The 21,333-nt window shown below is 35.7% G+C and overlaps 1 protein-coding gene across 1 annotated transcript in view; it reads right to left on the reverse strand.

Moving 5' to 3' along the window:
• Positions 1–342: 342 nt before the first annotated feature.
• LOC121418519 (potassium channel subfamily K member 1-like) overlaps positions 343–21,333 on the reverse strand; it is a 42,869-nt gene continuing 21,878 nt past the window's right edge. The window contains exons 3-4 of the mRNA XM_041612431.1: positions 18,265–18,519; positions 343–2,946 (exon numbers count right to left, since the gene is read on the reverse strand). Of these exons, the coding sequence (XP_041468365.1) occupies positions 2,663–2,946; positions 18,265–18,519 (539 nt within the window). The 3' untranslated portion in view covers positions 343–2,662. The remainder of the gene's footprint in view (positions 2,947–18,264; positions 18,520–21,333) is intronic.

Here is a 21,333-nt window from a genome sequence, read left to right on the forward strand (position 1 = left end):
TTTGGATGTAGCTGGCTCGTTCATATAAATATTTTGTTAAAAATAAGCGAAACTTTGACATGTCATTAACTTTCTTATTTTACATCCGATTTTGATAAAAATTTTAGCATTTTGCTTGTCTGATTTTTCTCTATTGATTCAAATCAACATTTTTCTGAGGTGGACTTGACCTTTAAGCATGTTGAAGAAATGAAGTCCCCGCCAACAAGTCAATACTCAAGAAGGCGACCAACAAGCCTACAGAACCCAAAGGCTCTTACAAAATGCTGCATAAAAGCGCCATTTATATATACATAATATATATATATATATATATAGTAAGTCGTCGAGTTTTTCCTTTCTCATTCTTTTGTTTTCTCTTTGTTTTCAGTGGCAACTTATATGGTACATATGTCTCCCACGACAGCTCCAGATCAACACCAGTTCCATTGCATTTGCTCTGCTGTAAATTCAACACATTAATGGAATGACCAACTTCAGCCCTCAATTTAACACTACACCCTATCATAAACCAAACCCTAAACCTAATATAAAGCCCTACTGCAATAAAGTCCAGAGTAATTGTCGCCGGAGCAAATGTCTTGTCACCAAAAGATAAACTTTACAACCGCAACCATCATATTTAGAAAGGTATTTATCGTGAACATAAATAGACACCCCCACTAAATAAAAAATTATCAACTTAATGGAATGACATACTAAAACAATTTTGTACAATATTTTCTTTGTACATTTAAAAATCATGAATGTGACATACTTAACGAAATATGCCATTAAGTGTGACCAAACAAATAATTTTGAACAATATTTTCTCTCTACATTTAAAAACAATTAAGGAAATACGGCTACAAGTGTGACCGAATAAACAATTTGTACAATATTTTCTCTCTATATTTCAAGCATGATTACTGCGTAAATAAATTTGAATAAAAATATAAACAGTAATAATTTCAATTAAGATTTATAAAGAGTAAATAGAAAAAGAATACTTCGACGTGTATATTTTCATTAAACTATGAAATAACGTTCGGTAGTATTCAAATGTTTTATTTTCATGAATCATCACTTAATGAAGATCTCATAGCCAGTGTTGCGTTTCATAACCATGCATGGTAACTTTGCCAGTATGGAATAGCTTCAATTGAAATGTTGATTCTGTCATTGGCTTGTAGTTGCCATAATGACAAAATTACCTTACAATTTTATGCGATACGAACATACGACGAGGTGACCTAGGACTTGAACGTGCTTAAACACTCAACGTGAAGTAATATGTTAAAAGGATTCCAAATATAATCATATTCCTTATCAGTGTGTTGAGCAAATCAATTTATATATCTAAATGATTGTATTAAACAGACTTTAAATACTTGCAAACACCATAATTACAACTATGTCAACTAAACATCCAGGGTTGGATTCTGATAATTAAACCTAGGTTTAACCCAAGTCTAAACTAGAGTTTTAAACCATACTTAGGAATACTGGCTTCATAATATCTCTTCCATATTTGTGATAATTAAAATGTAATAATTAATTGATTGAAATTAATTGTATTTTTGTATTTTCCTATTTTTCCCATTTCAGGATGCAATTGATGTTTTTACAAATTTTTTTAAAGGAAGGATAAGAAAAAAATTAATTGATGAATAAGTTGACAAATGGCATTACATAAAAGTATTGTCTAATATTAACCCAAATTTAACCTAACCATCAGAATACCACACCCAGGGTTCGTTTCATAAAAAAGACAGAACTATAGTAACTTTGCCGTTACAACAAACTGTCGCGGTAACATGACTCAGCAGCCAATCACAATCCGCGGTAGTTGCATAATAGCAAAGTTAAAATAGCCATAGCTCTTTATAAAGTGCGCCCCTCTAACAAAAATAAAATAAAATAAAAAATCCAACATATCATTCTCTTCCAAAGATGATCTAAAATAGATTGGTTTACAGATCGACAACATGTATGGGCGATGATGGTGGCAGTGATGAGGCAACACTCGTTTGAGTTCGCATTCACGAACGTGATCTTAATGTAAATGACATCGACATCAACAAAAACAAACGATAAGTTTGATTAACTTGTGACTTTGTAACGACGATTTCGAAAGAGATGAGTAAATACCTTGCAAAAAGGTGCATGTGAAACATATCTCATTGTCTCATAAGACAGCAAACGTGATGAAGATATTGAACATTTTGTTTTGATTAGCTCTCCCTCCTATAATAAAAACGTATATTAAACTTACCAACAAACATCCATCATCCAATTCCACGTGCAAAAACACTACACATTACACACTTGCACCCCACACTGGCACGCACGCACACACACCCTCACACACACATCAACCATCCCTCGCTCTCTTCCTTTAATTCTTTCACTCACACACTCTCTCTCTCTCTTTCTACCATCAAATCCGACCCAGACACACAATTCTTTTTTGTCATGCAATCTGATACGCACACACTCCACTCTTTCACCCACACCCTAACACCATCTGTCACCCTCTCTCTCTCTCTTTCTCTCACGAGCTGTTAACATGTGTTTTACATTAAGGCCTTAAAACTCTGTGTCTGTTCTTCAGTAAAATAATGCCATTGATGAAATTCTACCGGTGTTCATCGGGGTGAATCAACATCATCGCCTCCTCATTTCATGAGTCTTCCTTCTTATCCCGAATGGCGTCGTAGCTCCTGCCGATAGGGGCCGCATCTTTGGTAAGCTCCCGCTCCTCCTCTGACTTCCTCTTGCTCCCGAACGGGTTCTTCGCCAGCAGATCCCGATGGAGCGCAGCCGGGGAGGAGCTCCTGGAGGAGGAGACCGATGGGGCGGCCGAGGAGGCGGGAGTTGTCATCTCCCAAAGCCGCTGGATCTGAGGGATCTTGATGACGGTATCCACCAGGAGCAGCATCATGCCCAAACCGAGGAGGAGGTAGACTGGACCAGAAAGGATAAAGAAAAGTGAGAGAGATGGCAAATGAGTTAAACAATCTTTGAAATTTTAGATACACAGAATTGCAATGAAAGCCCGATCGTCAAATCTCGACAATGCACGTGGTTTGGGGGTGTATTTTTGCATTGACGCCCAATGGCGACAATGCATTGTTCTTGTTCCATATTCCTATTCCGTAATCTTCTTCTTCTTCTTCCACCAAAATCCCATTTGTTTAATACATGATTTTGTTAGCTCTACCCTGACTCCGTCCCTCATCCAAATTCATCCAAATTTGGTAGACATGTTGTCCAGCATCCCTAGTTGTGCCTCTCGTCTTCCATTTTCCAAAATCACTCATGCATGACCATCCAGGCGCCATTTTGTCCATTTCAAGTCCATTTGCATACCATTCTTCATTCTTTCATATCTCAATTATCCTGCATGCTACAGACTTCTAACAAATTGCTATAGATAGTCCAAGAGTTTCTCTATCATCTGCGACGTATAACTTGACCTTCAAAATGCCATCTTCATGTCCTAAATTCAAATCCGAAATAGCCTTCCTTCAAAAACGTCATATTTATTGAAATGTAAAGTCAAAAATTCGTAAAATGGCCCTAACTTTCTTGTTTTGATTCATTTTGAACTCATTATTTCAGGAATTGATTACGGTATCATAACATACAAGCTACTGAGTTTTCACGCATCATTGACCTTCCGTCATCGAAATAGCGCCCTCTAAAGTTTCAAAAACGCTTACCTTTGAATGCTCCTCATTGCGTCATGCATGGCCAAATCCGTACCCTTTTTTGAATTTAGGGTCTTCAAGATATGATCTTTCATGCCATCAAAAAAAATATATACCTTACAACTGACGAAATATCTGAAAAATGCTCCTGAAAATCAGCAAAATACCCCAAAATGCACTTTAATGCCAGCACAACTTCAACTTGCTCTTATTTCCTTATTATTGAAGCTTATTCTTTCTAACTTGGCTGATATGAGTATTGATATATACTTCAACTGTTCGTCAACCTTTTGTAACAGAAACTGACAAAAATCTGACGTCAGCTTCAAATTATTGTGCAAAACCTTCATTTTTAATGTCTTTCTTTATATGGCATTTACTTCCGGTCTATTGCCTGCGCACAAATAAAAGTGGTATCAATGTCACCGCATTGGAATACTCTTTCCAGTGATACCAAATACGACATAGGTTACAACAGAATATTTCAAGATAAGTCAATCTGAACACATGGTATACTGCTCACTATGTACACATTATCAACAACAGAATTGTACACAGTGTCTATTGCATCGGTTTCGCGCAAAAACGAACTGAACGTCCTATGGCACGCCATTTGTCCAATAAGGCGATAAACTCAGTTTATGCATGCACATCGTTCTGATATGTACTTAACACTGGGTTACGTTGATGAATTGTCAGCGAATTTGTATGCTTATTTCTATTACTCTCTCTGCGTCTTTCTCTCTCTCTCTCTTTCTTCAGCGGCCACATGGTCTAAAAATGGACGAAATTTGTTTTACTCGAGAATGTAATTTCCTATGAAAAGCAAAATCTGCCAAAATCCAATTTGATTAACATGTAATTTTTGTTAGTCCTCTCCTGCCTCCGTTTCTCATCCAAATTCATTCTGATTTGGTAGACATACTGTCCATAATTAGGGACCATAACCTTTAGAAATAGCGCCTTCTATTGCAAAGTCTTGAAATAGTTAAATTGCCATAACTTCCTTGTTTGAATTTATTTTGGTCTCATGTTTTCAGGGTTTGCCAATTGTATCATTTCACATACTCCAACTGTGTTTTACGCATCAGTGATCATTCCTTTAAGAAATAGCGCCCTCTAATATTTTGAGAATGTATATCATCTAGAGTTTTCTCTTGATCTCCTCCTGTTTCTTGCCCTCTATTAAATCAGAAGCGTCAATGCATGCACATCGTTCTGAAACGATTGCAATTCTAGTTTCTTAATGATGTTGTGATGTGTTTATTGAAGATGCCGAATAGCTCCGTCAATGCAAATATTTTTATGGTTTTGTTTTGTGAGAAATGTCAGAATTTCCATTCTGTTTAGTGACGTACCTGGAACATTTTGCCAGGGGATGAGGCAAACATTGTTCGACAAATTAACACAAATAGGTCAAAAGTCATTTCCACTTCCGGAAGCATTTTCCCGAAGAAAAAAAAATGAAAAGCGAGAAGAAAATCGTAGTAAAAATTCTTTCATGGGGCAAATGTTATCAATGAAAATTATAATGAAGTGGGATTATCAAAACAATATACCTTCTCGCAAATTTTAAATTATTTCTATAGATACCATCCATAATTACATCCAATCCATCAAATTTTGCAAGAGATCTGGAAAACAATAACACCGAGGAGACTCAGACCAACCAACCAAGCATAAATTTCATTTACAGGCGGTGATGATGATGGATGATAGAAGTCTCATACGGTGAAAACTCGAATCCATTCTGCATCTTTTACTCATATTGTGTGTATGTGTTTGTATGTGTGTGTGGGAGGGGTATGATATCCCACATTGTATGTAAATAAGATAATTTCAGCCATTAAATGTATTAGAAACCGAAGTGTGACGTCATCAATTTTCACTTTTTGCATTTAAGCGTTTTTATACCATATTTTTGGTAGAGCACGATGAAAAACCCACAAAACCCAAATATGGTGGGAATCGGTCCGTGTACCTCACAATATGAACTCATTAATACATACTTAGCCCCCATTGAAGTCAATGTTATTGACCTGATTCCTAACTTTTAGAACCAGGCCAATGATATATTGACTTCAATGGGGCTAATTATGTATTCATGGGGTCATATCTCTGGCCCCCATGGACCGATTCTCACCAAATTTTTAGAGTGGGAGTTTTCGTTATGCTCTACCATAATATGTTTTTTGTGACAATATCACTTCGGTACTCTATTATGATGGGGAAAATAAAAAAGAATAAATATAACAACACTAATCATTAATAAGCAAATTATGTAATCATATAGGTGAATGATTGATATCAAACATTTAGTTTAAATGATAATAATAATAACAATAGTAATGATAATAATAAAAATAAAACATTTTGGGATTACTCGTGCATGTCATTATCATGTAATACCCATGTTATTCTCCGTAATTAATGGTCGGTCACGGCTTTCCAATGCCCTTTTGATAACTTGGAAATTCAGGACCAATTCCATATTCACATAATCTCTTGTACTTTTCAAAGTCACATTTAGTTAATCTGAAAATAAACCTTTCAATTAAAATTGCATGGTATTAAGAATGCATTCCCAGTTTCATCACTGAAACAACTCCTTCAGCGTCAGTCTATATAATCTCTCCAGTCCACCCTGGTAATACTATGTGACTTACACTACTGCAAACTTCGCTTCTTTTATTTAGTCACATCTCCAACCAAATCTCCATATTACTAGTTATGATTTATTTCCCTTGCCTTCATTGCAGGATGCAAACCCATAGACCGAGACTTAATCCAAATAACAAATGCTAAAACAAAAAACAACCCAACTTCTAAATGGTACTTTATGATTTGTTCTAATTCTGATTTTTCCGATCAATGAATTCATAGTTATTGAATATTTGGGTGATTATTGTACCCTCGGCAGTGTTTGAAGCCCCCGTGTCTTGACACTTAATGGAGCGTAATCGTTTTCGAATTCACACTGTGCGAGTAGATGGTCGCTATCATCATTGGTAAGCCTGACGACATTCTGACTTTCACTATTCCCAAGGCACCCATCACGTTCATCACCGATGGCCCAAGGAGGAGTTCGGCGATATAGGTTTCGTAAAGTGTGGGTGTGTGTGTGTGAGGGCGAGTGGTGAGAGTGTGTGTATGTGCAGTTGATTTTTCACAGGCGCGTGTCAATCAGATATGACTGTTATACGTCTGGGAACTATACCTTTAACGTTATACTCCAAAGACTAAAATGTTAATTGAAAGATTGAAGTGACAACCTTTTCTGAATGTTGCATATTTACGTGCAGTTTTAATTGTTAGATACATTTAAATTGTTTGATTCAGCTTTATGCAAGGGTGGATAGACATTTGGAAAATGTTGTCATTCATCTCACCTTGCAATTGTTGATTAAATATTTTAATTTTTAGAGTGCATTATCTGAAAGACGTGACCAGCAGGTGGTGACTACGACTCGAACCTCTACTCTGTTACGGGCAGATGGCAGTCGTATTGTAGTAACATAGCAAAAATCAAATGTCTTGGAACTTGAAATTATCCAATATACATTCATCAACATAATGAGTGGGTTGTTATAATGAATAAAATCAAGTAAGAAAGGATAAATCGAGATGTCTGGCAAGATTATAAATGTACAATGGTGGGGCTGCCACGCAGTCAAGTTTAGCTTATAGTGGTAACCCCTGCAACCTTCTAACAATCGATATATATTAATAGAAAATGCAATTATGTTCAATGTTTTGCTTGTCAGTTATACGTATATTATTATTATTGTATTTTCATTGCTCATGTGTTTATGAAAAAGTGTTGCAGAAACCAAAAAATGAAATGAAATGAGATCTCCACAAACTTTTCTATAAAATGTTTGCAAAAAGTTTACGTTCGATTTGCAAATCATGTGTAAGTTCCAAAGCCAAGCGTATAGTAACTGTCTGTTGCAAGGGAAATAGAGTTGGAATTGAATCCAAATCACTACAAGTTTGCAATAATCAAAGGACTTACACTTGATTTAGTACTTATATGTTTGATTTGGTACTGAACGTAAGTTTTTTTAACGCCCACTAGACTGATTGTGTTATTTTGGGGATTAGTGTGTTTTTTTTTGCCTGTATCAACACTGTAAATAATGAAATGTATAATTAATATTTTATTGAAAGGTTAGAGTGACACATTTTTCCAAATGTCATATCCAACCTTGCATAAAGCTTAATCCAACAATTTAAATGTTGAGTCGAACGATTCGAGGTGGAAAGTGTTACACTAATGAGAGCTTATCACCCCTCCAACCTCTCAATTGTTGATTTAACATTCCATTTTTTAGAGTAAAGGGTCTGATATCTACTATAGATGGTAACATGTTATATATTGATCAATCGTTTTAATCTATTCCCAAAGTCACTTTGATACTTTATTCAAGGTAATATTACAATTTTAGACAGTCATCATGGCGTGTTTTCCTTCAGCAAGAAATTTATCCACACTGTGCTGCACTAGACCCGGGTGAGGCAAATTGGTACCCATTAGGATTAATTCCTTGCACGCACTGAGCGCCGGTGATGGTAACTCCAGTGAAATCCGGGGTAGTAATAACAAGCGCTTTGTTATCCGCAGACAAAAAGCCCTCAAATCCAGCTATAATTGTTATTGTTGTTGAAATTATTATTATCATGTATAATCGCGAATAGTGGTTGCGTAAAAGTTACTTTTATTAGTTACTTTTGCATCTTATAATGATTGTCCTGAAATCATTGGTTCTGATTGGCTGTTGAACATGGCTACCATGGTAGTTACCATTGGATGTCAAAATTGATATGACTTTATATGCAACGTGGCCCTATGAGCGGCCTACAAAAGAAAACTGTATATTGGTTTTTTTTTATTATTAAAGATTGAAAAGTAGCTCAATGAAATTTAAACGTAAGTTGTGTGAATCGTCAAGCCTGTCTTGTTGAATATTTTTGTGTGTGTATTTCTATTTTTGTATAACAGCTTGCATTGAGTGGGTTGTTGTGGGCGTCTGTAAGGTGACGGAAGCCCGCATGCATGGCGTGCAATCTGGCGTCCTACTGATGGTGCATGGGTATGATGAATAAATGCCCCCTATGGAAAATACCGTCCGTTTGGAGTATATTCATTTACATGTCAAAATATGATTGAACAATGAATTATGTCATATTACGTAAATTGTGTAATTTCATTAAGCGCTACTCATGTTTTTATTCCTCATGAGGCGGCGCTAGAGGTAGGTGGGGGGGTGGCAAGAGAGAACGGTCGACAATTTGTAATAGTGCACTTTTCACCTTTTGATAAAGGGTGCCTTTTTAATTTATGCCACTGCTGAAGCCTGATAAATGCTCATTCCCCGTTGTATAATCGTTCTCTTCTGATAAAACTCAATTTACCTCATATAGATTCTTTTTCTCAGATGCCCGTTTAACTTTCAATGTGAACCCATTACTTCCCGTATGATATCATTTTCCATTAGGACACATTCCTCTTAAAAACGTATATAAAATCCTTAACAAAACCGTGATGACTCATTTCCCTCTGATTACTACATTTTCATTTTTGCAGTTTTAAATTCCATTTATAATCATGTCAGGTTGATAATTGCCCACTTATCTTGTGCCGATATGAAAATACTTGCTTTAAATCCCAAGTTTCAATAAATGGGAATTGTATGAAATCAATAACAAAAACTACTTAGATTATTTAAGGAGCTCCTTTAATTTGTAAGTTGTGAACCATACAATAACAGTGGAGACCGTTAATCATGCGACATGAAACTCAAGCCGTGCTATAGTTTCAGTCTAGTGCTGAAATGGGCCCCGTCTTACAAAGAGTTAAGATTGATCCGATCAATCATAAGTATATAGAAATCCATCAATGTCATATTTTTTCCCTAGGAAATTTGCTCAATGTCTTTTGAAAACAATCGGAAGCATACTGAATTAACAACAAAACAGTGAATGTATAATTATGCATATACATCATTTCTAGAAAAGATTTTAAACAAAGATTTATTTAAGATGTTGACGTTGCTGGCTTTCCATAATTGTGATTTATCGGATCAATCGGTACTCTTTGTAAGACTGTCCCTGATATATATATATATATCAGGAATGCGAAACAAATTCACGAGTAATGCAGTTTTTGTAATGCCAACAATTAAGTTCTTTTATTCTTTTATAAAAGAACTTAATTGTTGGCATTACAAAAACTGCATTACTCGTGAATTTGTTTCGCATTCCTGATATATATATATATATATATATATATATATATATAATACATACGACAGCTGTATGGGCGGTCGAGTAGGTGTGTTTTTACCCATAATTGTCACCGTCCCATTGACCTTGGTATAGAGCGAACATATGGTAGTTTACTGGAGTATAACCAGATGTTTACCAATGACAGGGGGACAAGGGGATGTCTGCGAACCCGGTGTTGTATCCATCTTTTACACATATCCATACATGTGCCCCTATCCCCATTCTCCACCCCACCCCCGCTTGTTATTACCTATAACCAGATTAGTGAATCTTTGAAAAGGGGCTCACAAAATCCGTCCTTTATAGGCCTACACGTCATAAACCCCATCCCCACCCCTCATAATCACCACTCACACACGCACATATACACAGACGCAGTCTCTCTTTAAATGGTATGTCAGCTATAAAGATCCGTGTTATTATTCGAGAATAAATTGCATATGTGTGGGTAATTGTTGGAAGGAAATACTGTACTACTACCTGCCATTAAAAAAAATCTGGGAACTGGTAATAATGAGAAACCAAGCTACCTTAACCATTAGCACAAGAACAGAGGAGGGAGGGTGTACGTATGTCATTAAATTGGAAGAGTGGGGTATTGATATTTCGACTATTTCATGCTTTCGTATGAAATAATAGATATTAAGAAAATATGTAACATTCTGATTATTCAACCAGTTAGAAAGAATGGAAGACACAAAGATTGCAAACGTCACAACTAGATCGGTGGCCTACATCCCCTATACCATGTATGTTTATCAATGCGTACGTATATAGGCCTACATGCAGCATCTTTATTTTTAAGCCCGATATACATGTATAATCTCGAGGATGTCCGATTATATACATTAATGCTGTTTAGTGTCTACACCACTGATAAATTACCCGTACGCCAGAGACCATTAATGTCTCTGCTAATATAAAGCGTCAAATTAGAAATATACTGGCAGATTAACAATGGCTATTAGTTCAATATTATTGGAATTTTACTATAAAGTGATAAGATCAAAGGCCTCAGCTAGACGTGTGTATCGTTTGCGACTCACACACCCACACACACACACACACACACATATATATATATATATATATATATATATACATATATATATATATATATATATATATATACATATATATATATATATATATATATATATGTATATACATATACATATATATATATATATATATATATATATATACACACACACACACACACACACACATATATATATATATATAACATTTAGGCCTGTTTTCTGAAGTCAAGACTAACTTAAGCCATGGTGTAAGTAAAGATATGGTATGACGCTCAAAATGTCAAAATATTTGTTTACGTCGTATGCTCCGTATGTTTTACTTTCTTATTTCCCTGTGGTTGGTGGTGAAGAAAACTGTTTTACAGCCACCATTCCCAGACAGTTATGGATAATTATAGTGTCATATATGAATTTATAAATTGTCATGTTCTGTTGAAAATGTATGTTACGATTTACGATTTGCTAGCCACAGTTAAACCACAACATTAGAACAGAACGTGATTTTAACTCTTGCTTCAGAGTACGGGCCAGATGGTTTAATTATATTCAAGCTGTGACGTCTTGTCAATCGAAATGTGTCATTCGGAGGCTTTACGGCACTTGTTTTTATTTCATTGTGTAAATAGAAAGGGACTGTAATCTGACGTTTTCCTATAAAGTAAATCAAATTTCTGGAACTTTTGAACCTCATAAACCTGCATTATTACAACAATTAAAAATATTTATAAAATATTAATCTGACAATTTTATTATTTATGTCAACCTATTCACCAGTGTGTTTCAAAGCATGCGTCTGTAACAAATATGGTTTCTATTGATTTTCTAAATGGAAATATTTGCGAAAAGGAACTCAAATTTAAAGTCTGTGTGAAATCGATATTAGTTACTTTTTTTATTTGATCTAAATGGCAATCGATTTCTCGTGTGTTTGTAATATTTCCATCGTGAATTCAACACACAAATTATATTGGATAGAGTGTATATTTTTTATGTACTTGTATAAAAAAAATAATCGATTTTTGGAGACCCTGCAATTGTGCATCTACGTATGGCAGCCCCTCTAAATATTGCGATGATTCATTCAGGGGATTGTAGGCATGATAAGTAAGTTTGCCTGTTATAATCTTTGAAATATGCTGATATTTTTGTAAATTTATCAATTTGTATTTATTTGTCAACAGTAAAAAAAAATCTTACTGATTGTTTGTAGGTGTTGGCTAAATGATAATCTTCTTTCCTCTTTTCTTTTTGCTCTCTCATATCCCAACCACTCCCTCTTCTCTCTCCGTCTCTCTCCCTCTCTTTATCTCTTAGACTAGGCCTTTGTCCTACATAATCTTGTTACAAAGTGCATTAATGAATGTCTCGCTTTTCTACAAATTTGAAATGTAAGAGAGGAACAAAACCAACCACCAGCAGAAATCATATCCCATGGAAGGTTATCTGACTTTCAGAATTAATTTCGCGTTTCTGCCAATGTCAAGAACTCTTTTCAATGTCAAGTGGTGATAGAAAATGGCTACATACATGTTTAACCCCATGGAAGAACAGCGGCATTATGTTAATAGCGCTGAAATGGGCAATCCTCCATATTTTCATTTTACGATTTTTTTCTTTTTCTTTTTGTAATTTGATTATGTATATAATTTGTTTTATATGGAAATAAATACAAACAAACAACCTACTACAATCCAGCATTTAACAATGTCTAGGTATAAAATTGACAGACGAATCACAGAGGCTTCACATTTCCCCTACTGTACTGTTCGCGTGCCCCGTGAGTCGAAAACAGTCGTTTAACGGATTTATATACGAACCACATACAGGAATCTGGTACAAAAATGATACAAACGACTGTTTTCGACTCGCTGTACGGCCATCGTAGGCGGTATATAACTGTGCCTAAAAACACTTGAAGTGTATCATGGCAGACAGTCACATACAGTGATTTTTTTTCGTGGGGGGTGAATAGGCAGAAAATTGGAGATACTAGAAAGAAAATGCTCCAATGATTCTTTTCAATGATTTTTTTTGGGGGGGCGGAAGAAAAAGAATGTCAGCAAAACAGAAAAACATAGATAACAGATGAAACCCGAGGGGGTGAAGTAACAGGATATTGCCTATGTAGTAACACTTCGTCATCTAATCAAGATAGCAACATGTGGGGCTATACGCCATTACAAAAAATCACGTCACGTGACCTTTGAATCCAATCACCTCCATGAATGAAGAAAAGCAGTAATTAGCTAAGCGTTGTAATAGATGGGCAAATACAGGAACAACCACGACACTGGTCGAAAGCGGTACCAAGGCCACAACTTGCACTAATATGTGCCCTGTGTAAACACCCGAGAGATCGTGTCCATTATACCAATTAAGATTTAATGGTTTTGTAATACACTTTCAAGATGCACTAATCCCATAGCGCATAGATTCTGTATTTACTGTTCTGATTTCCATTCATGTACATGATAAACCTCACTGTTGTAGACATAATAATGCATCCATAGGTCTATGTGCGTGCGTTCTTTAACGCTGTTATATACTGTTTCATTAACTGTTTTCAAAGCACAATGAAATTACTTGACTTCAGTTTTTAAAATGTGAACGATTACTTTTACATGATTTACTGATTTACGGGGCCTCCCAGTTTTTGCAATCAGTACTTTTTGTTTATAGAGCATTAGAGACACAAACACTCTCTCTAGCACTCTTTCTCACACACACACCCTTACACCCAACATTATATATATATATATATATATATATATATATATACATGATATATATATGGGGGGTGAGGGTGTGTGTGTATATATATATCATGATGCATTCATTTCATGTGTAAATTTGAAGAACATTTTTTTTTTACATCAATCCTTATATTTGCGATTATTTGTGAAATATGTCAGGTTAAGACCTTCATGACAGGGCTGGAGTGTATATAATACATGGTTTTATATTATATTATGAATACAATACAGACAAATGATGTTTTGTGTATACTAAATTCAGAAACAGCAGACTTTCACCATCATGGTTCCCAAAAACAACGCGTGCAAAGCTGTGCAGTGGTAGAGGGGAAGGTAACGATATTGCTCGTCGCGACCCCCCCCCCCCCTCCCCCCGTTTCAAGATTTACTGAAGATGTTGTGGTAATATAGGATGATTATGAAATGCTCTTTCAGTCGACACATTTTTATCATTTCCGTAATATCAACGATGCGGTAAGCCCAGGGAAGGCTTACGCCCATATATCTCCAACATTGGTCAATTAGATACTCAATAACATGTGAATGTTCGATGGCACATGACTGATAAGAATATCAAACCTCTTACATCATGGGTCTTATTTAAAATGAAAGTATTCAGTTCAAATCCCCACGTTCAAATGTGAAGGTGTGTTATAATCATGTGATGAGGAAATGAATGTTCTCTCCTGTATTATTTTTGGCATAATCGTTTGGGATAAATGGCTGTCGCTTTCTTTTCTCTTTCATTTTGAATATGCTTCGGTTGTCATCTCAGCACGGGAACATCCATAGACCAAGAGGCGTGACAAGTTAACATCGACAATCAAAACAAACAAGGGGAAATGGTTATGGTGGTGATGGCATAGTAATGGTGATGTTTGTTTCAGTACAACCAGCGATAGTAGAATTTGTAGTGATAATGGTAGTAGTAGTAGTAGTAGTAGATGTAGTAGTAGTTGTGGTGGTAGTAGTAGTAGTAGTAGTAGTAGTAGTAGTAGTAGTAGTAGTAGTAGTAGTAGTAGTAGTGGTAGTAGTAGATGTAGTAGTAGTAGTAGTAGTAGTAGTAGTAGTAGTAGTAGTAGTAGTAGTAGTAGTAGTGTAGAAGTAGTAGTAGTTTTGTAGAAGAAGAAGTATATAGAAGCGTCGTGGTGTAGCGGTTCTGACTCTCGACTCGTAAACAAAGCGTCAATTATTGGCGGCGGAGCAGAGGATTATCTTTTGTGTTTTTTTTGGGGGGTGGCTATTGTTGCGTCCCCCAAACACAAAAGATAATCCTCTGCTCCGCCGCCAATGGCGTCAATCCACTTTTTGCCACTCTCCACCCAGGTTTAAATTGGATACCCGGTAGGATGCGAAAGCCTATATAGTATGCCTAGTAACTGAGTCTTGGAACTCTTGTTGGAATGCTCCCCAGGGAGTGGAGGAAATGTATACATTATGTGCAGGAATGCCAGAAACCGATGACCGGATAATATATTTGTAAAGCGCTTCGTCATTCCGATGTAGCAGTTGTAGTAAAAGCAGTAGTAGTAGTAGTAGTAGTAGCAGTAGTAGTAGTAGTAGTAGTAGTAGAAGTAGCAGTATTAGTAGAAGTAGTGGTGGTGGTGGTGGTGGTAATAGTGTACAGATGGGGGACTTAATTGGGGTGATGGACCCCTCAAAGTTTTCACGACCAAGAGGAAAATGGTTAAGACGAAAGAAAAGAGGTGAAATGGGAGTTAACACACGACAAACATTTGATTTTTAGTGGATCCCTTCATTTTATCAGATCTTTATAATGCAAATGATAATTTGATTTTATAGAATAATTTATTATATTTATGGAAAAAACATCAGCCTATCTCAATTTATATTGTTTGTAGAGAGTTTCATTTTTACTACCATGTTATTTTGTTCGGTTGAAAATGAAACCAAATTTGAATTTGAAAATATCATATTTTCTGAATATTTTGTCAAAATCTGTCACCAAATTGGATTTTCATATAAAAGGGTACAAATTGTTGCCCACTCGCTTCGCTCGTTCGCAGATTTATAGATTTTTTGCTCCACACACAATCATTTGCCTCCTTATTTTTTTTTTGCTCATTTCACTACTGATAGGCAGCGTTAGGTGGTTAGTAGTGGTGGTGCTATGTGGTGTCGTCGTGCTAGTGACGATTGGTTGTATGTTATATTTTACAGGACATTATTTTACATTTAACTGATTAGCTACGTATAACGGCACATGGGGAAAGTAGTAGTATTAGTAGTAGTAGTAGTAGTAGTAGTAGTAGTATTAGTAGTAGTAGTAGAAGAAGAAGTAGTAGTAGTACATTGGTGGTGGTAGTAGTAGTATAGTAGTAGTAGTAGTAGTAGTAGTAGTAGTAGTAGTAGTAGTAGTAGTAGTAGTAGTAGTAGTAGTAGTAGTAGTAGTAGTAGTAGGAGTTGATGTTGTTGTTTTATAATACCCAACATTAGACAGTCGCGCTCTCACTAATAAGATCCAATCGACATAAAATCTTCAAATAGCACACAGATGATTTCATAATTATAGGCGAGCAGCCATATGAATTGCCTAATAACGAGAATATAGGTAATCCCTTATAGGTTCTGAAGCCTAACGAGTGGTCGTCATTGTAACGCTATATCAAGTGCACTTCAAACACACTGGCTGGACCAAAAGATATAATGAGATGGAATATTTGAAGAGAATATATGACCTGATTCTAAAAATGTGGTCAAAAGTCAGGCAGAATTCATTCGGGACTTAGCTATATGGTACATTTCATAGGGGGGGAAAAGGTAAGTTAAATAACAAAATAACAAATGCACTTGTTAATGATTTTCTTTTACATTTTGATGCACGATAAAACATAAATGTAGATAGAAAGTATTGTTTAGGTGCCACGACGAGTATCGAATCCAGGTTGCTATGAGGTAGTCAGGCAACTTGATTACTAGGCCACGGCACCTCGCTCGCAACATTTATTGAACTCTTCATTGGTTAACAGAATGAAAAAAAATGTATTCAGTATTGAGATTATAATTCTTGACACGATAAAAATATTATTGAATGTTAAAACGGTTTATCATGTATGCGGAGGCGTAAAACGCTGAGAGTCCCTTTGTAACCACACCCAATTTGACGTCACATCCAATTTGGCGCAACTTACAAAGGAATACTAAGATTAGACATGCTACCTCCCACTCCCCATTTTTCATGTCAAAGTCCTGGATATTTAAGAATTATGGGCCTGTTGCAGAAAGAGTTGCAATCAAACGCAACTCTAAAAATCATGCGCAACTTGATTTTCAACCAATCAACAGCGCGCATTTTGGACTTGCGATTGATTTTTGGACGTGCGTTTAAACGCAACTCTTTCTGCAAGTCAAAGTCCTGGATATTTAACAATTATGGGCCAAGTTGCGTGGGATGTTAATTAAAAATTGTGGGGATGCGCTCAGATCACTCGGTGATTCATACACTATTAATATCTTTATTCAAGATCTGTGACGTTTGATGTAGTGACTTACAGCAGCTACCTTAACTCTTTGGCTATGGAATCAGGTGGTCCCTGTACAAAGCCAATTAAAATTACATGATTCAGGAGTCAAAGGGTTATATTTGAAGATGGCTTTGTATTTCTCACCCAAGTTCCTCAGAACTACATGGTAACAAGTGAATATTGAATGAATAGTGAATAAAGTAATGCGTTTTTAAAACTCAGTTTAACCACGTTCAATGTTGCCTTTTTTAAGCACGTGTGCAACATCTGCTACACATATGTCCGTGTAATAAATACTTACTACATGAGTTTTACCATTTTCTTTTCTAGATGGAAATCATGATCACGAAAGTGAATAAAACTAAGTCAAGTTTATATCATATTTCTCACTTGTTGTTTTATAGTATTGTATTTCATAAGAATACAGGTAGTCCAATTACCAGGGGAAGGATGCAACTTAACAACACTTTATTCCACGCTACAGACACAAACGCATAAAAAATGTTCCTTGAATCATAAATGCCCTACATTATTCAGACATTTTTCTTTGAAAATATGATACAATAATATTGATCATATAGAAAATAATGACTATAAAATAGTAATAATGATGATAACAATGACAGTGATAATAATAATATTTATAGTAGTTCCAATGATAATAATAACAATAAAGATAATGATATCAATAATGATGATAGAAATAATAATAATAATAATGATAATGATAGTCATAATAATACTAGTGATAATAATTATTATTATAAATATTATTAATAATAACGATTATTATTATTGAAGATAATAATAAAAATAATAATCATTTATTTATGATCATAATTATTATTTATTAATATTATCATTATTATTATAATTATCATTATTATTATTGTTATTATTATTATAATCATTATTATCATTTTAATGTTATCATATTAATGATAATAATAATAATACATCCACCAAATTACCATAACAGACAAAATGGGGCGGCTATACTTACGTGATACACTTATAAAGTAGATGGATCGTGTGCTCTCGTAGACGCTCCCTTCACGGATAGCGGTAGCGGGAACAAAGTCTCCCAGGCCCACGGTGGTGAGGGACACAAAGATGAAGTAAAAACTTTCAAAGTAATTCCATCTCTTTTCTAAAGCGGTAAAAATGGCGGCAGGAATGAGAAAGAATAGGGCGAGGATGAGGACGAAGAGGATGAAAAGATGACACACCCGAACGCCGACACCCGATCCTTTATGATCTGCAGAGGAATGTAAAGGAGAGGAATGGGATAAGTGAGGGATGAAACGAAAAAAAAGGGTTTTCATTCATCAAATCAGACTTTTAACTGATCAGACTTTTCATTGATGCCTTTGTTCCATATATATTGTTCGTTAAACACTGATTTTAAAATGTTTACTTTGTCGATTGTATGTTCCACACGGCCCCAATGGAAATCAGTCTGTGAACTGTTTGGGCTTTTTAACCATGTATAAATAAAATAAATCTTATCTTATCTAATCTTAATTACAAACTGAGGCATATTTTTTTGGGGGGGTGGGGGAGAACCATAGATTGGTCCGATGAAGATGGTGGATGATAATTAATATTATTTCGTACAGATCTGGGGGCCGTTTCATAAAGCTGTTCGTAAGTTAAGAGCGACTTTAAGAACGACTGGTGAACCTTTCATACGCGCTAAAACATCACCAATAATATACTATTTGCCACTAGAAAGGATCACCAGTCGTTCTTAAAGTCGCTCTTAACTTACGAACAGCTTTATGAAACACCCACCAGGGGCCTGTTGCAGAAAGAGTTGCGTTTAAACGCAAGTCAAAAAATCAAACGCAAGTCCCAAATGCGCGCTGTTGATTGGTTGAAAATCAAGTTGCGCATGATTTTTAGAGTTGCGATCGATTGCAACTCTTTCTGCAACGGGCCCCAGGGCCCCATCTTAAAAGTGTTTTGATAGATCCTATTAAGTTCAAGTTCAACCATCAATGTCATAATTCATAATACAGAAAATTTGCACATATTGTCCTCCGTAAAACAGAGGAGCACATTGAGTTGTCAAGGCAACGATACAAGAATGAATGTACACAATATCTCGATCATAATTATTTAGATAACACTCTGAACAGACATATGCATTTTAGATGATGGGGTTGTTGGCTTTCCATAGTTAGTTGGGGCTGGTCAGATAAATTACAACTCTTTGTAAGACGGTGTCCTGATATCAATTTACTTCTCTTGCTCTGCACTGTAAAAAATATTGGTAAAAATTTACCACCACTAGGGTATTTATGTGTCCAACTAATTTCGGGCTGTATTTTACCCAAATACGAGAAGCATAAGTCCAGTAAGGCTAAAATATAAGCAGCAATTCTACTTCAGAATGGTCAAAATTTTCATCACCATGGATAAATCAAAATGCCCAAAAGAAATGCCCAATGTTCGTAGGACCAGCATGGACCCTACATGACTGGACACATAATTACCCTCATGGAGCACTGTCACCCATTATTTATTAGAGTGTGTAGAATATTTCCAAAACATTTGTCTTGATAAACCTTATTTAAAATCCCTTACGTTATTTGACTTTAAAATGTATACTTGTGCATATATATTAATGCTACGATCCTCATAAAGCGATGACTACGATGATCCAAAAAAGGAATAAATCAAATTTTGTATTGACTGAAGCTAAGTTTGAATAATATTCTTACACTGGTAGTTTACAGATGCTCTAAATATGATGGAAATATACGGAGCCAAAATAGTTAAAAAGTATGCTATCACAAAAAAGTATCATTAAAAGAGGAAGGATGAAATATTGGGAACCTGACATCCATAGGCGACGGAAGCGGGGGGGGGGGCGGGGGCGGGGGCCCCCTAAATATGAAGTGGGGGACGATAAATTTGTTGTTGATAACTTTTTTTTGCTTGTCCAACAATTTTGGTGGAACCCCTAAAATTGATGGTGACATCTTCACTTTGGGCATGTCCTCCCCCTTTATGTGTCCAATCACATTGTCATAAAAGTCATTTTTAATTTGATTTAACATTGTCTCCAAGACTCCAAATAAACAGGAGTCTCCATTTCATATTGCTATGTCGGATCTTCGAGTATCTTTCCAACGCCCCCATCCCCGCCCCCGCAAGATCAATAAACAGAAGAGGATGCTGTAGCCATTATTAATAATGTCACTGATATAGATGCGATGATAATTAGGAAATCATTGTTTTATTACAATCAGAACTCTGGAAGCGGATGGTCAAAGGGTAACCCATTATAATAAATTAACATTAACTTTGCAGTGACTTTGCTTTATGACCCATTTTTATGTTTATGGTGGTGAAAGTGGGCAATAAATCATTCGATGAGTGTATTAGTCATTCGCATTTCTCGTTTATCTGTGTCTGCAGTTGAGTAAAATTCAATTTACTGGTCACAGGAGCGAATTTATCCCTTTATGATATGGCATGTGCCATTCACCTTCAACAACGGGAAATGGTCATATTTAGTTATATGAAAGTCTTCGTGGATGCAGCATCGAGCATTTAATCAAGGGTGAATTGATACGCAGTGCAGTTACTTTTATGTTTCCCAAGCTAGAAAGTCTGTCTCGCTATGATAATCATAAATACAGGGAATTTAAATGACTGTAGTAGTTACCTATCTACTGCAGTCAAGTAAATAACTTTCTCCATATATATAACATTATGTACATGATGATGATGATAATAATAATAATATACATAGCGCATAATCAATCAAAACTGCTCCATGATTGTATCAGGGGTGTGAGAATTCAGATTTTTAGCTGATTTTAGATTTTTTTTCATCTTAATTTCAGCTTATTTGGGATTCGATGGGAGCTCCTTCTATATCAGGCGTTTTCAACACTCTTCAGCTTTTTTCAGATCTTTTTATTTGTGACCACTCAAACCCCTGTTGTATGTATATTCATTCAACCACTCAGTCTGTAGAAGCTCTAAACTTAATAAAACCCTTTTTGTTTGTTACATAAATTAATAGGTGGATATCATGCTCATTCAATGACTTTGCAAT

Source organism: Lytechinus variegatus, chromosome 7 (assembly GCF_018143015.1).
Source record: "Lytechinus variegatus isolate NC3 chromosome 7, Lvar_3.0, whole genome shotgun sequence".
In the NCBI taxonomy this organism is placed as follows: domain Eukaryota; kingdom Metazoa; phylum Echinodermata; class Echinoidea; order Temnopleuroida; family Toxopneustidae; genus Lytechinus; species Lytechinus variegatus.